This window comes from Dromiciops gliroides, chromosome 2 (assembly GCF_019393635.1).
Source record: "Dromiciops gliroides isolate mDroGli1 chromosome 2, mDroGli1.pri, whole genome shotgun sequence".
NCBI classification, from domain to species: Eukaryota; Metazoa; Chordata; class Mammalia; order Microbiotheria; family Microbiotheriidae; genus Dromiciops; species Dromiciops gliroides.
This window is the reverse complement of record NC_057862.1, coordinates 427,295,277-427,317,567: the sequence shown is the minus strand read 5'-3', so window position 1 is coordinate 427,317,567 and position 22,291 is coordinate 427,295,277. Positions and strand designations below refer to the sequence as shown.

General features: G+C 43.0%; 2 protein-coding genes across 2 annotated transcripts in view; one reads left to right on the top strand and one right to left on the bottom strand.

Annotated features, from left to right (window-relative positions):
- Positions 1-1,731: 1,731 nt before the first annotated feature.
- Positions 1,732-22,291, bottom strand: part of ADAMTS13 (ADAM metallopeptidase with thrombospondin type 1 motif 13) — a 71,059-nt gene continuing 50,499 nt past the window's right edge. Inside the window, exons 22-32 of the mRNA XM_043985097.1 lie at positions 21,669-21,858; positions 20,319-20,439; positions 15,142-15,271; positions 13,137-13,316; positions 12,166-12,345; positions 10,085-10,289; positions 9,100-9,424; positions 6,724-6,870; positions 6,066-6,242; positions 4,116-4,300; positions 1,732-2,614 (exon numbers count right to left, since the gene is read on the bottom strand). Coding sequence (XP_043841032.1) covers positions 2,462-2,614; positions 4,116-4,300; positions 6,066-6,242; positions 6,724-6,870; positions 9,100-9,424; positions 10,085-10,289; positions 12,166-12,345; positions 13,137-13,316; positions 15,142-15,271; positions 20,319-20,439; positions 21,669-21,858 — 1,993 coding nt within the window. The 3' untranslated portion in view covers positions 1,732-2,461. The remainder of the gene's footprint in view (positions 2,615-4,115; positions 4,301-6,065; positions 6,243-6,723; positions 6,871-9,099; positions 9,425-10,084; positions 10,290-12,165; positions 12,346-13,136; positions 13,317-15,141; positions 15,272-20,318; positions 20,440-21,668; positions 21,859-22,291) is intronic.
- On the top strand, positions 16,609-18,047 carry LOC122742265 (nucleus accumbens-associated protein 1-like). The gene is given in 2 exon segments (XM_043986378.1): positions 16,609-16,918; positions 16,921-18,047. Coding segments are annotated over 2 exon segments (1,437 nt in total).

The following is a 22,291-nucleotide window of genomic DNA, read 5'->3' as shown; positions in this document are numbered from 1 at the left end:
TGTGTGACCCTGGGCAAGTCACTTAACCCCAATTGCCTCACACACACAAAATAGCTAAGCTTGGTGTGACCCTGGGGAAGTCACTTAACCCTCATTGCTCAAAAAAAAAGCCAACTTTCACCCTCAAGAGGCCTCTTCATTCTTTACTTTCTGCCATTAGAGTAGTATTGTCTGCATATCTGAGATTGTTGATGTTTCTTCCAGCAACCTTAATTCCAGCTTTCGATTCAACCAGCATGGCAAACATAGATATTCTCAAGTCTAGATTACCTACAGATTTAGTGGATAGATAGATGGGTTGATAAGATTTTATCATTTAATAGCAGGTAATTTAGAATAAGACAATTATCTTTGATAATTCCAAAAGATTCATGATGGAAAATGCTATCCACATCCAGAAAAAGAACTATTGAGGCTGAATGAAGATATTTTGATTTCCTAATTTAGCATTTCAATCTCCTATGATGAATGTGACATCTTTTTTGGTATTATTTCTGGAACATGTTGTAGGTCTTCATAGAATCGAGTGGCTTGGACATAGACTTGTATTACTGTGATGTTGAATGATTCGCTTTGGATTCACATAGATATCATTGTGTCATTTTTGTGATTACACCCCAGTTCTGCTTTTCTCACCCTTTTATTGATTATGAAGGCTTCTCCGTTTCTTCTAAGAGATTCTTACCTGAAGTAGTATATGTAATGATCATCTGAATTAAAGTCACCCATTCTCATCCATTAAGTTCACTGACACCCAAGATGTCAATGTTTAAACTTTCTGTCTCCTGTTTGATCACCTCTAGCTTACCTTGATTCATAGATCTTAACATTCCATGGACTTATGCAATATTAATCTTTGCAGCACTGGACTTTCCTTTGATCACCAGACACATCCCCAGGTGAACTTCCTTTTAGCTTTGACCCAGCCACTTCATTCTTTGTGAAGCTATTTCTAGTTGTCCTCAGTTCTTCCCCATTTATGTGTTAGATACCTTCAAAGCTGAGGGGCTCATCTTTCCATGTTTTATCTTTTAGCATTTTGATACTGTCCTAGGAGTTTTCTTGGCAAAGATACAAAAGTGGTTTGCCATTTCCTTTTCCAGTCAAACACCTTTTGTCTGAACTTTCCACTACGATCTGTCCATCTTGGGTAACCCTGCATGGCATAGCTCAAAATTTCATTCTGCTATACAAGCTATTCCACCATGACAATGCAGAAATCCAGAAAGGGACTTGAATTTATTTTTTGTAGGGCAATGAGGTTTAAGTGACTTGCCCAGGGTCACACAGCTAGTAAGTGTCAAGTGTCTAAGGCCAGATTTGAACTCAGGACCTGCTGAATCCAGGGCCGGAGTGCTTTATCTACTGTGCCACCTGGCTGCCCCCAGGGACTTGATTTTTACTCCATGGAATACCATGCCCCCTGGCCTCTTGGCATCCCCAGGTACTTTTCAGCTTCTTTTTGTATGCTGCCCTCCTCCATTAGGTTGTAAGCTCCTGGAAGGCAGGAACTGCCCTTTTCTTTTCTGTATCCCCAGCATTAATTGTACTACCTACTTAGCAGAACTGTTTTGAGAAAAGCACCAAGTAAACTAGGTAATGCACCCATGCAAATTGTTATTAACAGTTCTTCCAGCTCCCTAAACCCTGCTGTTCTCCGTAAAGAGAAAATATTTTAGTGTAACCCTTTTTAGGAGTTAGTTTAGCTAGATCTAAATGAAGGACCCCAAATTGAAGCAGTTTTGTATATTTATTGATACAGTTGGAGTTGGGCGGTGTCTTGCATCTGTGCAGGGTCTCTCCTTGATTACTCAGATATACTTCTGACACATCCTCTTCTGGACACTGTCATAAAGGGCCCAAAGGACAACCTAGAATATCGGAGCTGAAATGGAACTTCAGAGTCCAACACCCTCATTTTCCAAATTGGAACTTTGAGGCCCAAAGAGTGACCCAAGGTCACACCATAAGTGAGTAGTAGAACTAGAATTAGAACCCAGGTCCTCTTGGTTTTCAGTCTACTTCCCTCAGGAAAAGTGAGGCCTGTCTTCCCAAAGGCTGTGACAATTGGAGTGAGGCCACCCCTAAACCACAAGTGAAAGGGATTAATTAATGAGATTCTTAAAGGCAGCTTCTCCAGGCATTTCAGCCTTCCCCTCTCTGTATGCAATATAGGTGAAGAAGGAGCTATGAGTGACACACATTGTGGCAAAGATAGAAATAAGCTTAAAAGTGGAATAGCTTCTTCTGGCCCACAATCTCAGAGGCTCTTTTTATATTTAATTCCTTACTCCCTTTCAGGGGGTGGATTATTATTCATAAAGGGCAGATGACCGAGCTGAGGCTCAGACATGGGAAATGATTGGCAGAGAAGTCAACAGCAGAGTTATAATTAAGCTCTCAGAGGCCTAAGGGGGTCAACTTGTCCCATCCTAGGCCATTTCCAGATGAAAACTTCATTCTACTTAAGGATCCAGTATTGACCCCGAAAACTGATGTGGTCCTCTTGGAAGCTCTCACTGAATTCAATTTCAGCTTGGCTTCCCACTGACTCCCAGTAGAATAACTGCTGTCCATGGAATGTTACCATTTTCATGTTGTACATGTCATGAATCTAAAAGGAAAAAGAATATGAGAGTGTCAGCCCACATGGAAGCCGCTTTCTAACAAGAGCTCTTTATTTTGTGTCCCATTTTAAAAGACTGATGTTACTAAGCTACTGTGGAGTTGACAGAAAACTCAAACCAGTTACTGTAAAATTTAAAGAGTTTTTCTTTTGTTTTGTTTGCTTTTTCTCATGTTTACAAGAGAGACTATATATATATATATATATATATATATATATATATATATATATATATATATATATGGTGTAGTGCTAGAACAGCTAGGTGGCTCAGTGGATAGGTGGATAAGAGTGCCTGGACTAGAGTCAAGAAGACCTATGTTCAAATATGACCTCAGGCAACTGCTGGCTATGTGACCCTGGTCAAGTTATATCATCCTCTTTGCCTCAGTTTCCTCATCTGTAAAATGAGCTGGAGAAATGGAAATGGCAAACCACCCCAGTATCTTTGCGAAGAAACCCCAAATGGGATCACTAAGAGTTGGACAAAACTGAAGAACTAATTAAACAACAGCAACATGGTGTGGTATATAAGAGCCAGCCTCAAACTCAGGAATACCTCAGTTAAGTCCTGCCTCAGACACACTGGCTATAAGACCCTAGGAAAAGCACTTAACTTTTGAGTACCTTAGGAAAGCGCTAAGATTACAAGTTGCAGAGAAGCTGTCGGCCTGGGAGAGGACATTTCCTCACCTGGGAGTTCCCTATAACAGTGGAATCACAGGTCCAGGCCCTAGTCCTTTAAATGGTAACCTGGAAATACCAATATCCTAAAACAGGAAGCGATATCCCTGGTCCTAAGAGCAGCACTGCTAAATACAAATAAAGTACTACTTAATTAAGACCCTTATTCAGGGTTTAGGATATACTGTATTACAAAAAAAAAATGCACAGTATCATGGGCATGGGTCAGATGATGTCCCTCTTAATTTCCATATCTATCTCATAATAATGGAAAATGTGCATGTTATACTCATCCACTGACAATAAAGTTAAACTAGGGTTCAAATGCATTTAAATTATGCTTTAAATCAATTTGAGTAAAATGAGGGAAAGCCTTTCTATTTAACTCCTGTCTGAAATTCCTTTCTTTCACTGATGTTTCATTGACTAGAATCCGTGCCCAGTAGTACTATGCACACACTAGGGACTTTTAATAAAATGTCTGTTGAATGAATAAAGTATATTATATATAATTTTAATACTATAAGTGGCCTTGGAAATCAACTTCTCTAACTCTCCCATTTTCCAGTAAAATAAAGTGAAATTACTATGGAATTGGAGAACCAAGGGGAAACCTTACTTGAGGGGGTAGGAGCTGTTTCATTTTTTTGTCTTTGTGTCCTCAGTACTTAGCACAGTGCCTGACACATAGTAGGTATTTAACATATGCTTGTCAAATGATTGACTGATCTAGTCCAGCTTCCTCCCTCTGGGACATAACAGTACCTAAGACACTCAGGAAAATCAGAATCCACTCAGTTCTCACCAAAATATAGCTGTCAGAAGTCTGATTAGCTTCTGTCCCCAGATCAATGGCCAGGGCATGGATGGCTATCCGGGCTTCTGGAGCCACATTGATGAAGACTCGACATCCTCCTTGGTTTCTCACATCCTGGTCCCATGGAGGACTCACTATTTCCCCTCTAGGACCAAAGAGTTGCACATCACATTCTGGGGAAGAAAAATTGGGTGGAAGGTAAACCAATTGCATACAAATAAATGCTTTGAAAATATGAAAAACACAATAGAACACAAGAACAGAGAGGGCTCCAGTGGCCTGCAAAGCAGTAAGAGGACTCTGACGTGTCCTGGCCCAACCTAACTTTTAGAGCCAATCTTAAGCGGAAGGGTCATCAGTTTAGGGGGCCAAAATGTGTGAGGGAGAAGTCCATTAGAGGTTCTCTTATATCCTTTCTGTGGGTAACAACCATTCTCCCTTGGATCTCACGTATCACTTTTTGGCCCCCTTTTCATGTACTTATCATATAGTACTATGTATTATACTTGTTTATATGTATATTATAAGAGGCAGTCCAGCATAGTAGATAAAATGTTTGCATCCAAAAGAGGTTTAAGTGCCATCTCTGAAACATACTGGTTATGTGACTTGGACGAGTCACAGATTCTTACTAATCTGCATTGGTAGAGGAGGCTTCCTTACTGAGAATACCCTATACAATGAAATCACAAATATAGAAATGTTTCATCTCCCCTCCCTGCTTGGATGCTCTCTTGTCTGTAGGTTTTCAGGACATGACTCTTTTCTAGTTTTCCTCCCACCTACCTGACTGCTCCTTCTCTGCCTGCTTTGCTGGCTCCTTATCTAGATCATGTCCCCTAACATCAATGTCCCTCAGAATTCTGTCTTGGGGCCTCTTCTCTTTCCCCTCTATACTACTTTCCTTGGTGATCCCATCAGCTCTCATGGATTCCATGACCATCTCTAACCTGACGATTCTCAAATCTATGGATCCTGCTCCAACCTCTCCTGATCTCCAGTCTCACATCTCCAAATGGCCTTCAGATATCTCAAACTGGATATCCAGTAGACATCTTAAACTCACCATGTCCAAAACAGAATTCTTTCTTTCCACCTAAACCTCCCTTGATCCTAACTTCCCTATTATTATAGATGGCACCACAATCCTCCCAGTCCCTCAGACTCACAACCTAGGAGTCAGCCTGGATTCCTCACTATCTCACCCCACCCCCACCTCATATCCAATTTGTTGCCAAGGCCTGTCGATTTCACTTTTGCAGCATCTCTCAGATTCCCCTCCTCTCCTCTGACATTGTCACCACTCTAGTGCAGGACCCTCATTTCCTCATGCCTCAATAGCTTTCTGGTGGATCAGCCTGCCTCACCTCATCACTCCAATCCATCCTCCACTCAGTCACCAAAGTGCACATCTGACCATGTCAAAACCCCTTCCTTCTTCCCCTACTCAATAAACTGCAGTGACCCCCATATCCATTCTAGCATCAAATACAAAAACCTCCGTTTGCTATTCAAAGTCCTTTATAATGTAACCACTTCCTACCTTTTCAGCCTCCTCACACTTTACACTTCAATCCCCTTGCATGCTTTGATCCAGAGTCACTGGTTTCCTGGTTGTTCTATGAAGAAAGCATTCCAGCTTTCAGTTCCAGGCATTTTCTCTGGATATCCTCTATGCCTGGAACATTCTCTCTCCTCAACACTACCTACTGAATTTCATGGCATCCTTTCCGTCCTAGCTAAAAATCTCATCTGCATTATAAATATTTTCTCTGTCACTTTCTTAAGTCTAGACAATCAACAGGCCAATAAATCAAGCCCTGATTCTGTTCTTTTTTGCCAATTTCTGACACACTGGAATTTTAACAATTGGCTCTCAAGACACAAAAAAGCTGGCTTTAACTTGCTATCCCCCCTCTTCCCCATCTTCCCTGATACCTTTGTGATAATTTTCTGTGGCTGCTTGGCTCCAGTACTGTAGCACCACCCCATTTCCTGGGAATACCAGGCGCTGTCTCACCATCAGAGTGTTGGTTTTGGAGATGAATGTCACACCTGCCAAATTCTTGCAGGTTTTCCTCCAGGTGAGTCGTCCCCAAAACAGCAGCATCTCCCCTAAAATAAGGCAGTGAAGTGAGATTTGGACAGTACTAAGTCCTCAGTTTAAGGCCTGATTGAGGGTTTGTAAGTAAGAGACCACACAGGTTCCAGCTCCAGCTGGTTGACCCCTCAAAATCACAAGCAATTCAGCAATACTTCATTATCTGGTAGCACAGCTCTGTTCCCCTTTCTATCTAAGGTTGGGGAAATATCAGAGACATTGGAAAGGGCTTCTTTGTCATCAAGACCAGTTCTGTCATTTCAGCTTCAGTGATGGAGTGAGAAATAGCAGAGCAGACAGGAAATGGTCCCCTTTACAGGGACTCTCAGCCAGAATGTCCTAAGCACGCCAAGCTAGAGCAGAACTCCTTAAAAAATTTCAGACTCAAGGAGCCTAAATTTGTGTAAGGATGTGCATATGCACAGGCAAGGAAAGACATGGAAAGAAGTTTCAGACAGAGGGCACAAAACAAGCTAAATGACCACCCAAACAAACCAACACTGCAGTTGAGGGAGCTCTCCAGGACTTGGAAGACCACCACCTCCCCTAGAGGTCGACCGATGGCTACTGCACACTTGGTCACCTGCATGCCAGTCATGTTGATGATCCCTGTAGGCCCAAGGTATTGCTTTCCACAGGTACCTAAAAAGGGAGCAGAACCCCATGATGATCACATGTGCAGCTGAGGGATAGGAGGAAAAGAAGAGGAATAGGGAATCGGATGGCATTTGACTGTATTAAGAGCTCAGAGAAACAGTGTTGATGTGCTCCCTAGTACCCCTGGAAATAGTTTTCATTGTGTTTTGTTTTGTTTTTTTTCATATTTGGTAAGTAGGCATTATGAGAAAATGCTTTTAAGTTGATATTCATTAATGACATTAACTTGGGCAGCTAATGGCACAGTGGATAAAGCACCAGCCCTAGATTCAGGAGCACCCGAGTTCAAATCTAACCTCAGACACTTGACACTTATTAGCTGTGTGATGCTGGCAAGTCACTCATTGCCCCGCAAAAACAAACAAACAAAAAAACTCCAAAACCAAAACAAAACAAATAACATTAAAATCTCCTTCTGGGCTTTATCCTTTCCTGGTTTAGGTATTAGAACTACATTTGTCTTATAAAAGGAATCTGATCCTAAATTCATACAAGAATGCTTTGTTTCTCAGTTTTTTGAGAATAAGTTGGGTAGTATTTGCTAATCATTCTTTAAAAGTTTGATAGAAGTTTTCTGTGAATTTGTCTGGACCAGGAGTTTTTTCCTTTGGTAGTTTCTTTAAAGCTGCTTCTAATTCCTTTCCTGAGATTGGATTATTCAAGATCTCTATTTGTCTTCTGTTAGTTTAGGTTATTTTATATTTTGGAAAGTATCCCTCTATTTCTCTTGTGTTCTCAGTTTTCTTCGCATATAGAACTGTGTAGTGTATTCTCTTTCTTTTTTCTTTTTTTTTTTTTTGCAGGGCAATGAGGGTTAAGTGACTTGCCTAGGGTCACACAGTTAGTAAATGTCAAGTGTCTGAGATCGAATTTGAACTCAGGTCCTCCTGAATCCAAGGCTGGTGCTTTATCCACTGCACCACCTAGCTGCCCCAGTATATTCTCATAATTAAAAAAAAATTCTTTCTGGTTTTGTTGTGATTTCATATTGCTATTTTATTGATTTGATCTTTCTGCCCTCCTCTTTTTAATCAGGTTGGCTATTATCAATGTTAATTTTTCCAAAGAACCAGCTTTTGGTTTTATCATTTCTATAGTGTTTTTGGTTTCCAGTTTATTCTCTCCCAATTTTTACTATCTCTTCTTTTGTGCTGGTTTTAGATTTGCTTATTTGTTGGCTAATTTTTAAAACTACATTCATTTCATTAATCCTCTCTTTTTCTATTTTGTTAATTCATGTCTTTAGGCATATAATTTCTTAGCTGTGTCCCCACAATTTTGGTATATTTTCATCACTATCATTATCTTTCACATAATGATTCATTGTTTTCTATGATTTATTTTTTGACCCACTCATTATTTAGGATTTCATTAAGTCTCCATTTGGGTTGGTATTATGAGGAAGGGAAGGAAAGGGAAGAGGAGGGGAAGGGAAGGGAGGGGAGAAAACATTTATTAAATACCTACTTAGTGCCAGGCATTGTTAAGGACGTTGCAGACATAATCTCATTGGATCATTACAGCTCTGGAAAGTAGGTGCTATTATTATCCCCTTTGACAGTAAGGAAAATGAGCCAGAAGTGACTTGCCCAGAATCACACAGCCAACACGTATCAGAGGATAGCTTTCAACTCAGGTCTTCTTAACTCCAGGCCTAGTCTCTATGTACTATGCTACCTGGATGATTCTTTAATGTTAACCAATATCACAACTTAAAGGTCTATCCATAGATTAGGATGCATAGTATTATCAATTTAGAACTGGGAGGGACCTTAGAAGTCATCTAGTGTAATTTCTTCATTTTAAAGATGAGGAAACTGAGGTCCAGACAGATTCTGTGATTTGTCTCAGTTCACAACAGAACTGAAATTCCTTCTGAAGGAATGACTCTAAGTTCAGTTCTTTCCCATGTACCACAATGTGGTGTGGCCACACTTCTTGATTCCTCGGCAAAGTATAATTTTGGGTATGTTTTGGGTTGGGAAGGTAGCTGCTACTGCCCTAACACTCTCCTATTTCCCTTTTCTCTCATCTTCCCCTAGTTAACTCTTGGTTCTCAAAGAACCAGTTAAGAAAATAATTGGTCTTCAAGCTTTCCCCTTAGCCACAGAGGAAGCAGTGTCTGTCCCTTGTGAAGCCTATCATCCATCTGAATTGCAGTTCCAGATGAGATTCCAACTGATCAAAAAAGAAATAAAACATAACTAGACTTGCCAGTGCTCTCTTCCTGCTTCAGGGCTTCCTTGGGTTGAATAGATGAAGAAAGTGGGTTGTTGGGAACAGCCAGGGCTCTGTTCTGGGGACTCTCAAAGGTCAGAGCAGGAGCTGCTGTTGTTGGGCTTATGGTAGTAGTAGCTTCCTCCTGTGCCTTCACTTTGGGGATCACCTGCCTCTCACAGGGCCCAGCTGAGCAGCCCCTCACTGTCACAGGCTTGGGGATGTGCTGACAGAAGACGGCAGGTACTGGCGTATGGATCTGGTGGGGTCTGACACAGAAATCATGGCGGCGCTGGATTCCATTCCCACATGAGGCAGAGCACTGTAATGGAAAGGATGGCTCAGTTGTGATATATGGCAAATAGATGTCTAAAGTGTAAAACTCAAACACCTTAAAGGGAAAAGGCCAGGGTGTCAGGATCTGCCTGTGCACACGTCCCTATTTCCTCTAAGGACTTTTCAGCAACCCGCTTGTACCTCCAAGCACTCAAGTGGTTAAGTCCTGGGGCTGGTCTCTGCCCCAACAGGAAATATATCAGAAGCTGACCCCTGGAATGCTTTCTCATCTCTGCCTTTGCTTCCTGTGGGGACCCAGATTTCCTACCAGCTGCCCTACCTTTGAACTGGTTCATGGCACTTCCTGATTCTCATCTGTCTGCCTGGTTTCACACCCAGTTGCTTGCCCTGACCTTGGATTTATCTGTGCTTTTGGACCCCTGAGTACAGCCATGGCCCACCAACTATCCTTGGTGCTACAGTGGACCCTCCCTTTTCTCAGTTCCAATCTCTCAGCCCAGCGTTGAGACCCCAGTGGTGCTGGCCCAAGTTCCCACACAGACACAGGGCTACAAATTGGGTTGAATTTTTCTTCAAGCTTTTTCAGAAGGGAATCATGACAAATATTTCAAAGACGCTGGAAGAGAAAACACAAATACCCTTTCCTCTTTCCAGGGTGCACTCCAAAGCTGGCTAAAGTGAATACCTCTGTCCAGTCGCTGAAATGCCATTGGTAGGTACAATCTGCTATAATGCAAGGGATGCTAGCTGGGGGCCTCTCCAAGGTGGCACAGGCTCCCTCTTCCACCTCTGCCTCCTCTCCATGGTCTGGCTGCACACAGATCATCGAGCGCATGGCTGTGCCCAGACCACAACTAGCTGAGCATGAGCTGGTAGACATTACTTTCCACCTACATCGAAAAGAAAAGACCGTTCAAACAGAGGCAGAGGATTTAGCTATCCTGTTGTTCAGAAGGATGTGCTCAGAATCTTGGACTCTGAGAGCTGGAAGGAACCATAGCTATTACCCATGTCTGAATAGAAAGATCCTTTTACCACATCCCCAATAATATAGTAATGTTTGAAGACTTCCAGTGATGGGGATCTCACTAGCTCCTAGAAAAGTTGATTCACCTTTGGGCAATGAAGCTAACCCAATTGCTACAGCAAAACTCCACTCCACCTACCCCTCATTAAAAATAATAAAAATAATAATAATAATGCATTTTTAAAAGATGCTATTGAGAAAATATTATGAAATGCAAAATGGATGATTTTGATTACATTAAATTAAAAAGGTTTTGTATAAACAGAAGCAACGCATCCAAAATTAGAAGGGATGCAGAAAGCTGGGAAACAATTTTTATAGCCAGTACTTCTGATAAAGGCATCATTTCTAAAATATATCAGGAACTAAATCAAATTTATAAGAATCCAAGTCATTCCCCAATTGAGAAATGGTCAAAGGATATGAACAGGCAGTTTTCTGATGAAGAAATCAAAGCTATCTATTGCCATATGAAAAAATGTTCTAAATAATCACTATTGATTAGAGAGATGCAAATTAAAACAACTCTGAGGTACCACCTGACACCTATCAGATTGGCTAATATGACAAAAAAGGAAAATAATCAATGTTGGAGAAGCTGTGGAAAAACAGGAACACTAATGCATTGTTGGTGGAGCTGTGAACTGATCCAAGCATTCTGGAGAGCAATTTGGAATTATGGCCAAAGGGCTATAAAGCTGTGCTTGCCCTTTGACTCAGCAATACCACTTTTGAGTCTTTTTTCCAAAGAGATTATAAAAAAGGGAAAAGGACCCACATGTACAAAAATGTTTATATTTGCTCTTTTTATGGTGGCAAGGAATTGGAAATTGAGGGGCTGTCCATCAATTGGGAAATGGCTGAACAAGTTGTGGTATATGAATGTAATGGAATTCTATTGTGTTGTAAGAAACGAAGAGCAGGAGGAGTTCAGAGAAACTTGGATGGACTTGCATGAACTGATGATGAGTGAGATAAGCAGAACTGAAGATCATGAATGAGATGAGCAGAACCAGGAGATCATTGTACACAGTATCATCAACATTATGTGTTGATCAACTGTGATAGACCAGATTCTTCTCACCAATACAACACTACAAGAAAGTCCCAAAGGACTCATGATAGAAAAGGCTCTCCAAATCCAGAACCCCCCCCCAAATTGTAGAATATGGATGCTGATTGAACCATACTATTTCTTTTGGTTTTGGTGCTGGTTTTTTTTTTTTGAGGTTTTTCCTTTTTGCTCTGATTCTTCTCTTATAATATGACTAATATAGAAGTATGTTTAATGTCATTATATATATATGTATATATATATATATATAACTTATATAGCATTACCTTCTGTCTAGGGGAGGGGGGAGGGAGGGGAGGGAGGGAGAAAAATTTGAAATTGGAAATCTTATAAAAACAAATGTTGAAAACTATCTCTACATGTAACTGGAAAATAATGAAATACTTTAAAAAAAAAAGATGCTCTGGCCAAGCAGAACAAATGGGACCCCACCCCCACCCCCGCTTCCATAATAACATACTCCAAAAAAGTTAGCAGGTGCCCACCGGGCTTTCTACTCTCTGGGCTAATCAACTTGAGTTCCTTTAAGCAGTCCTCATATGACATGATTTCCAGTCCCCTCACTATCCTGGTCACTCTCTTCAGAATACTCCAGCTTGGTAATGTCTTTTCTGAAAGGTGGCACCTGGATTGACTAACCCTTCTCCTTGCAGGGGCTGCTGACCTGGGTGGGCAAGGATCTAGGTTGCAGGGCTCTTGTTCCTCTGGGCGAGGTAGCTCCTGGCATTGGGTGTCAGGAACAATCTCCTCCTCTTTCTGCCCAAGAGCCCTGGCACAGTAGAGGATCCTCTGGACAACCCCGCCTCCACAGCTTACACTGCAGGATGCCAGCTTGTGCCGCCACCTGGTGGAAGTGATTTGGGGAAAAATTCATCTTCCATCTAACAGAATTTCTTAACTCTCCATATTGAAACAGAATCCAAGATTCCCTCTAAATGCCAGGAAATCTAATTCATTCCCCATGATGAAATGGACAAACAAGAGAATGTGTGTATAGCTCTTTGTAGACCTTAAAGCACAATATAAATGTGACCCAATTTTACTGTCAAGCAAGACTGACCTATTGCCTTGTAGACCAATCCCTCTGACTCATAAACTAAGGTCAATGAGCCCCTCCCATTTTACAAAGAGGAAACCTAATTGCTAACAAGGGCTCATTTTACCTAAGGATAAAAGAGGGACTCTATCAGGACATCACAGGGGGCCTCCCACTCCAGTATCACCATACCCAATAATTAGTGCTCATCTAGAGACAAAATCCTGCATAGGATACCATCTCTAAATACACGTGGGGTCATCAGATGAGGCAATGGAAAGCAATTTTCATACTGGGGAGGTTCCTTTAACTCCATCAGGAAGTCCTTTGATAACTCTGGTGCTGGGACATAAAATTAATGCTGACAGGATTAGTACTGATTAGTTTTACATCAGACTTTTTGTAAGCACAATTTATAGTTTCAGGGGCCCTGGTTTCCCCACTGCTAGATCCAAATCTAGGTAATAATAAGCCACGTTAGAGAAGGTTGCCCTATGCTTCCTGAACAGCCTTGGGATATTCTTCCTCCTAGAATGCTGCCATTTTCTCTCAGTGGGATGGAGTAAGCACGAGGCCCATAGGCATGAGAGTATACAGACCCGGCAGGACAAGGTTCTGGACTGCAGTCCTGGTAGCTGCTAGGCCGGGGCATCCCCCAGCACTTGGAATGAGGAAGATTGATGGTCAGGCCTTTGTTCTGCCTCACACAGTGGACAGAGAGTGGCACCTTCCCTCCTCCACAGGTCACCGGACAAGGAGCCAGAGCTTTGATCTCCCACCCAAAGAGAAAAAAGGAAAGAACGAATATGTTAGGCAAGAGTAGGCTCTCTTCTTAGAGACTATACTTCCCTATTACCCTGACTTGGAAGCTGATAATGAAAGTGAGGGCAGCTGGGTGGTGTAGTGGATGGAATGCTGGGCCCTAGAGCCAGGAAGCTTATCTTCATGAGTTCAAATCTGGTCTTACACACTTTACCAGCTGTGTGACCCTGGGCAAGTCCCTTAACCCTGCTTGCCTCAGTTTCCTCACCTGTATAATGAGCTGTAGGAGGAAATGGAGGAACCAGTATCTCTACCAAGAAAACCCCAAACAGGGCCATGAACAGTTGAACATGACTGAAAATGACTGAGCTGAAACCTTCATCACAGGGTTGTTGTGAAGAAAGCACTTCGTAAATGTTAAAGCTCTTTATAAGAAATAGTCAATTAGCAAAAAAATCTATCAAATATCTCCGATAAGGGCTATCAATAGTCACTAAGCATTTATTAACTGCCAGGCACTGTGCTAAGCACTGGGGAGGCAAATAAGAAAGCAAAAGTCAGTCTGTGCCCACAATAAGCTCACAATATAATGAGGGGAGACAACACAGAAAAGTGTCAAAGCTGATAAAGGAGGCAGGGAGCTGGAGGGGACCAGGAGCATGATGTTCAGTTAAAAATGAACACAGTGGCTGGTGGAAAATGAAGAGCGATAGTGGGAAAATTCTGAGCCCTCTACAGGGGAGGCTTTAGGAAAAGTTTATTACTCTACACCCCACCCTCCCCAGAAATATATATGACCAAATGCTAGTTCTCAAGAATAAAGTGGTCAAAGAATATGAACCAACAGCTCTCAAAAGAATTATAAATTATTAGTAACTATGTGGGGGAAAATGCCCAAATCACCAATTGTAAGAGGAATTCACATTAATACAAGCTTAAAGTTTTAAATCTTACCCTGAAAATTGGGAAAGATAACAAAAGATGGGAATAGTCAATGAGAGGTTGTGGAAAACAGGCACACTTATGAATTATTGATGGAGCAGAGAATTGGTAGCAATTTGGAAGTATGTAAATAAAGTAACTACAATGTTGATACCCTTCAACCCAGACATTTCACTACTGGCTTATATCCAAAAGAGGTCATTGACCAAAAAAAGAAAGTCTCTATATGAACCAAAATGTTTAGCAGCAGTTTTTTGTGGTAGCAAAGAACTGAAAACAAAGTAGATATCTATCAGATGGGGAATGACTAAACAAATTACGGTATGTGAATGTAATGGAATATTATTGTGCTGTATTAAATGATGAATATAAAGAACCACAAAAGGATTTATATGAACTGATGCAAAATGAATTAAAGAGAGACAGAAAAATAATTTACAAAATGACTAAAATGATGTTTTAGGTAAGGAGAATAGAAGGACTATGTGGAAGGAAAAACCACAAAATAATCAAAGGTGAATGTAATGAAATTATAGATAAGTTTAGCCTCAAGAAAGTTATGAAAAGACAGCTTCCCCATTCTTTGCAGAGGTGGAAGACTAAGGGTGTAAAACACTGTGTATAATGTCAGGATTTTTTTTTTTTTGGATGTGTTGATTGGTTTTGCTAGATTTTTTTTTCTTCTTTCTCTTAAAAAAAGCTGTCAGAAGAGATGGCTCTCTGGAAAAGGGTCAGGGAGAAAATGGGGAAATCTAAACAATGTAAAAACAAAAGTTAACAACACATTTATTTTTAAAGAAATTCTACATAAATATGACTTAGTGGTGGTGGTGGTGAGTTCCCTGGAAGAGGAGCAACTCTAAAAGTGAGGAAAGGCAGCTGAACTGTTTCTTGCTTTACCTAGGTGGACAAAAAGCAGCATGGCAGACCATTATCTGATTTGCTGGCTGGCTCACTGGACTACACTTCTCTTCTTGGACCTCTTTCCTGCTGGCAAAGTCCAAACAAACATAGCGTAGCTCCCTTAAGCCTGTGGGGGAGAGAATCATAGGGTTCAGGGATTTGAAGCTGAAGAGATCCTTAGAGTTCATAGATTTAGAGTTAGAAGATTCATGAGAAGTCATTTAATCCCTCCCCTTCATTTTTTCAGATAAGTAAATTGAAGCCTAAATAGGTGTGTTAAAATTGTCTCTTAGGGCAGCTAGGTGGCGCAGTGGATAGAGCACCCGTCCTGGATTCAGGAGGACCTGATTTCAAATCCGACCTCAGACACTTAACACTTACTAGCTGTGTGACCCTGGGCAAGTCACTTAACCCCAATTGCCTCACCCCCAAAAAAAAAATTGTCTCTTGTTCTGACCCGCCCCCCCCTTCCATACACACTTCTAGCTAGTGTAGTATATAAGCTTATAAAAGGCCAGTATAAAGTCATCATAGCAAAAAGTAAGATTGCAAAAGAGAACCCAAAAATCACATACGGACTATCTCAAAGATCAAAGGAGCATAATGTGCAAACTATCCTCTATTAACTAAAAATCACATCCTGAGACTGTGCGAAATGAAGGGAAGCCATCAAGCCCTTCCTGTGAGGGCCTATGCTATGTAAGCCTGAGGAAATTTAAACTTTTCTATATCATTTAATAATTGATTCTATTCTGTAATCTACTTGATTCTGTATCACCACCCCATTTTGTCAAGCCACACTTCATGTTCTTGAGGTAAGCTTAGTTTAAAGGTATGACTGAAGGGAAAAATTAACATCTGCCTGTTGTCTGAAAGTTATAACTGGCTTAACCTGGTGCCATGCCCCAAAAGATATGTCATCTGTCCTTGCCTGTCCTTATGCAATTAGGAGAAGTTTAATCTCTTTCAAGGGGTCAAGGAAGGCTGGTGGTTCTGAGTCCCTGCAGACAAAACCCATAAAGCAATTAACATTCCTTTATTGTCAGAGAAGGGTATGATTAGCCACACCTTAATGCCCACCCACCTCTCTTAATATAGTCAATTACAGTGTTTCTCAACTACCCACCCCCTCCTTTCCTGCCGGTCAATAAAAGAGGGCCCCTCCCCATCTCCCTGAGGTGGTCAATCTGAACCACTTTGTTAACAGTTATATACTTCACTGTTAATAAACTAATTTTGTGAGGCCCGTAGCCCCAGAGCCAGGGAGCCTAAAGAAGCCAGCGCGGGGCCTGACCCAGTCCTGCCCCGTTTAGCTCAAGCCCTCTTAGCCCCATGGGCCAGTCGGTCCGCCGCTCCAGAGAGGGAGGTTGGCCCCTGAGCTTTGCTCAGCTTCATCGTGTGAGAACTGACATCCTGGGTGGAGGGAAGAGGGGCTTCCTCCATCCCTCCTCAAGGTCCTACATCATGGCTCACGCTCAGCAAATGGAGATCCCCAACTTTGGCAACAGTATCCTGGGATGTTTGAATGAGCAGTGGCTGCAGGGTCTCTACTGCGATGTGTCAGTGGTGGTCAAAGACCATGCTTTCAAGGCCCACCGAGCTGTTCTGGCTGCCAGCAGGTCCTACTTCCGGAACCTTTTCAACAGCAGCAAGAGTGCAGTGGTGGAGCTGCCCGAAGCTGTGCAGCCCCAGTCTTTCCAACAGATCCTTAGCTTCTGCTACACTGGCTGCCTCAGCATGAATGTGAGCGACCACTTCCTCCAGATTCAGGAGATCTGGAGAAAAGCACAGAGTTTTTACTCAAGGTGAGCTCGCCCAGCTGTGACTCACAGGGCCTTCACGTGGAGGGAACTCCCCCATCAGAGCCTCAGAGTCCCGTAGCCCAGATTTCTAGCTGGCCAGCCTACAGCACCCCACTTCCCCTTGTCTCTCGAGTTAAGATTGAGCAGCAAGAGTCAGATTCAGTTCAATGCATGCCTGTAGCCAAGCAGTTACGGGACAGCGCCCCGAAAGAGGGCGGCAGCAATGGCAGCCGCAAAATGGTCAAGTTCTCCAGCTCATCCCAGCAGCCCCAGCACGTGGCCCCAACCCCAGTGCCAGAGGGGACAGCAGGTAAGGGGAGCAGGCCCAGCACATTCGAACAGACCGGCCCTGGGACATCCAGCGCCTACACTAGTGATAGCCCCAGTTCCTACTACAATGAGGAGGATGAGGAGAATGCAGGGGAGGAAGACTCTGATGAGCTGCAGCACCAGATACACAACATGTCCTCGATGTATAGCATGATGAACATAGGCCAGATAGCTGAGAAGGTGGAGGCCCTGTCGGAGTCTCGAAAGAGAATCTGGGTGCAGCAAGACCTGACCTCACTGCCAGCTGAGCTCATCAACCAGATTGGCGGTCGATGCCACCCAAAACTCTCTGACGAGGGTGACCCTGCTGAGAAGTTGGAGCTTATAATAAGCACCCGTGTATACATCACAAGGGCACAGCTCATAATCTGTCACATCAGTGCCGGCACAAGGCACAAAGTCCTATTTCGTCGGCTTCTTGCCTCCTTTTTTGACAGGCACACTCTGGCCAACAGTTGTGGCTTAGGCATCCAATCTACCACCAAAGACCCTAGGCGAAAACCCTTGGACAGGCAGATCCTCCATGCTGTCAAGGTCTACTGCCAGACCTTCGCCCCCAACTTTAAGAACACTGAGATGAATGCCATCGTAGGGGACGTGTGCACCAATGTTCGAAGGTTGGTGCTCAAGAGCTGTGTGCCCAAGGGCAGCATGCAGATGACCTTCATCAATGACTCAGGCAAGATAGAGCCCATCAAGGGTGTGGAGCCCAGCTTTGAGACAGTCAACTATGACGGTGATGCAGGGCCCTCTTCTGAAGCCCTTCCATAACCTTTCCCCTCTTCCCTGCCTGGCCTGGCCTTTCCTGGCCTGCAACCGCCCAGCCCCTTCTCTCCCTCTTCCCCAACTGCAGGCTGCCCTTTGGCAAGGGTTTCCTCTGCCTTTCACTCTGGACTTTGTTTATTCTTTGGTTAACATCCCCTCTTGTCCTTAGTCCAGTTTGCCAGAGGGGGACATGTGATCACTGCATGCTGCTGCTTGTCCCATTCTCCCCACTCCATCCCCCACCCCCAGCACCACTTCTTTCCCATGGGGCACATAGCACCAAGGAGCAGAAATCCAGGTGGGCTGTGTGGTCCTATGGGGTGGGCTGAAGTGGGAAGTCTCTCTGGTCTCCTCCTGCCCCATTCCCCATTTCATGACAGGCACTGAGAGTGGCTGGGAGAGTGTCAAACGTGGTTTTATTTCCTTGGTGTTTTTTTAAACACATTCAGAATGATCTAAAAAAAAATCTACAGACCTAGGAATTATATATGCAATTTAAAAAATTAAATAATTAAATGAATGAGTAAATAAATAAATAAACATGTGGATGAATGAGTTTGTTTTGCTTGGAGTATGTACCTCAGTTTACCTCTATTGAATTTATTTGTGATAAACCTCAGATCAAACAACTGCAGTAAGGCCAGCAGAACACCCAATGTTGCTGATAACATATCCATATCATCTCAAAGTTAGTTGATAAACTAATCCCAAGGTGGCATGGATAAGTGTTAATTTGTCCCTCACCAAAACCCTATAAAAATGAGAACACAAACTCTTCTCCCTTGCTCCCCAATCTCCCATCACTACCTGGGTCCATTCTACCTAGTATTCCCAACTCCAATCCATGGTTACATGAGTGACTCTGTTTACCTCTCCATTCTCTTCCCTACCCTGCCTGCCTTCCTTCATCACCTCATCCCCATCCCCACACCATCTGCCTCTGTACCTCCTTCTGTGTTTGTCTTTCTATTTTCTGTGCTGTTTGCCTCTATGCCTTATTAAAGGGTGATCAGAGCATTACCTCCCACTGCTGGTCTTTGCTGGCAAGTACTCAAAGAACCAGGCACACCTGTCCCTATCTCATAAATCCATTAATTAATTTGCAATTCAAGAGATCTCAACTCCAAGAATCTTGTCTTCTCTTTTTTGGTCCTCCTCTTCTGGTGTCCAGCACTAGTAGTAGTAGTAGTAGTCATCGTCGTAGTAGGCTTCTGCCAGTCACAAACGACCATGGATCAGCGCCTTGAAGAGCCACAAGCCACAGTGTGGCTGTGTTTTCTGTTGCATCTACCCCATGAGGAATAGCTGGAGTGTCCTCTCCAGGGCGATGGCCTGGGCAGATCAATATGGAAAACAAGCTGTTGCCCATGCAGCAGGTTTTCCCTCTCTGCGACATTGGTGGATCCAAAGGAGAGGCAGAGCCAATACAGTGTGGCACCAGTGCCACCGCAGGAGTTGCCAGAGGGATGTGATGTCCAACATCCAACTGCCGAAGGGACTCCAACTCCTGATTTTTCCTTGGGGTTAACTCCTGAAGCCTTTCCCATATATGGGTATAGCCGCAAGGCAGCGGAGGTTTAAAATCAGGGTTTTCCTTCCCCTAGGCAAGTTGGCTGCCAAGGCTGAAGAGCCCCACCTGCCCGAAGCAACTGGTTTTAAGGCGCCAGTGAGTCACCTTTGTCCCTTCTCCTGTTAGTGAAAACAGTTCCGCCACAAGAAGGCCAGGAGTTGGGCTTTGGTCATCAGAGGCTATTTGAGATGCACGCCATTGGAGCATTTTATAGAGAGTCCAGCACTAGCATTTCATAATACTCTATTTAGCAACCTGAATAGAACTGAACAACTGCCAGAGTAAGGCAAAACCCTTTCTACGGCAGTGAAGTTTTCCAGAGGGTAGGAAAAATCTTTGCCAACCATGGTGGTGTCCTTGTACTATGTCTCGAAGCAGATGGAGGTGGTCAGCCCCATTCTAAATCAGTTAGGAACCCTATGATACAATCACCTTTTTAGAGCAAAAAGGGACCTCACTGAGTCCACCCCTTTCATTTTATAGATGAAGAAATGGACCTATAGAAAAGACTTGCCCAAGATCACACAAATAGTAAGTGGAAGAGCTGAGATTTGAATTCAGGTTCTCCAACACCAAATCCAGTCAAATGGAAAGTTTTTAAATTGATGGCCAACTTACTCTGATTCTTGTGGGAATTCTGCTGATCAGAGAGATGAAAGGCTCACATACCTCAGCCCTTTGCTACTCAAGTTCCCAAAGATACTCACCTGTGCCACAGGAGACTGAGCAGTCCCCAACCAGAGGGCTCCACACATGCACTGTGAGATTCTCTTTCCAGGAAGCTCCCAATTGGTCCATAGCTTCTTCCAGTAAAGACCCAGGTTCTTGCTGTGAGGAAATAAGCACCCCCCAGCTCCACCACAAATAACATGCTGATGAACATGGGATAGGCCCATGGGACATCCAGTCCTATTTGCCTAGTGTCTTAAAAAATGAGACAGAGAGGAAGAAGGGAAAGGGATAAGGATAAGGATTGGGGAGAGAGAGAGAGAGAGAGAGAGAGAGAGAGAGAGAGGAGGAGAGAGAGAAAATAAGGTAGCTTGGGAAATGAAAAAGACTGAAAATTTTAAATTTACTATGCCTTCTTGGAATAGATTACTTTCCTCACTCCTGACCTCTTAGTGACTGAGTAGTCCATAAAAATGCCCTCACAAAGCCTTCCAAGAAAGAGGCATTTTTCCATATTAGTTAGGCACTTCAGCTCTTTGCTTTGCATTCTTTTCACAAAGGTGATTATTAGAAATTTGATTAGAAATTTGCTTCAGAGTTTGAGTCTGATACCTGAATGTCAGGATGTGGAGGTTTGCAGTCCAACTATCATAATGTCTAGTATTTACATGGCACATTAGGTTTGCAAAGTTCTTTTCATATTTTATATCATTTGATCTTCATAAGAACCCTGTGAAGTAGGTATTATTAGGTATGATTATTATCTCTATTTTATAGATAAGTAGACTGAAGTTAAGTGACTTGCACAGGATCACTTACTGCTAGTAAGTGACTGAGGCAGGATTCAAACCCAAGTCTTCATGACTCCAAGTTGTCTGATTCCCCAAACCCTAGTTGAGACCACCATAGGCAACTTGTCATTGGTGTGAAAGCCATCCTACCTCCTAGTTCTTGAATATAGTTGAGAAGCCCAGTAACTTTTAGAAAAAGAAAGCATTCCCCTGTGAAATAAAGTCAGCCTATCTTTATAAATTTCTAATAAATGAATACCCCTGAGCTGACTTAGAAGGAGAAGGATGACCTAGTCTACAAATGGGACAATGGTTTTTATCTTCCCTTTGGCTTGTAGCCACCAAAGCTCAAAGGAAAGACTGAACAAAATAAACTTTGCTTGAGCAATGGCATAAAGAAACCTTCAGGGATGGCGCCTTCCCAGAGAAGAGGGACAGGTAGAGTCTCATCACCTTCAATCATCATCCTTCCAGCCTAGCTGGGGCAGTATCCTTCTTCCCTTCTCCCTCCCAAACATGTTCTGGATTATTCCCTTCTCACTGTGAATTTGGCCTTTGGAAGTGGGCAGGTAGAAGTGGCTGAGTCAGGACACTTACAGTATTCCAGCCCAGGGGACAGACAGTCACAACACATGGCAAGAGGTGAGGAGGTTTTTCTTCCATAGAGCATAGCCTGTCATCCACTGGGCCTTCCAGGCCATCCCCTTCTTGCATACACGTCACATTCCTCTGGGCCAGACCCAGGCCACAGGCAGAGGAGCAGGGACCAGGTTCTGATACCTTCCACCTGAAGACAGAATGTCAGAGTCAGGAGGTGACATCTTTCTCTCTAAATGCCTCTGCTGCTTGGCTTGAACAGTACTCCTAACCAAGATCATGAACCCCAAAAATAGAGGAGGTAGAAATAAAACAATAAGAAGCCAGGACACCTCCCATCTTACCTCAGAAGAGCCACTATTCCTGAGAAAAAGGTTGGTAACAAAACCCAATATTAGCCAGCATTTTAAGGTTCGAAAACTACCATACATATGTTATCTCATTCGATCCTCACCACAACCCTGTGAGGTAGGTACTTTTATTATCCCTATTTTTTTTTTTTTAGTGAGGCAATGGGGGTTAAGTGACTTGCCCAAAGTCACATAGCTAGTAAGCTCTGAGGCCGGATTTGAACTCAGATCCTCCTGACTCCAGGGCCAGTACTTTAGCCACTGCACCACCTA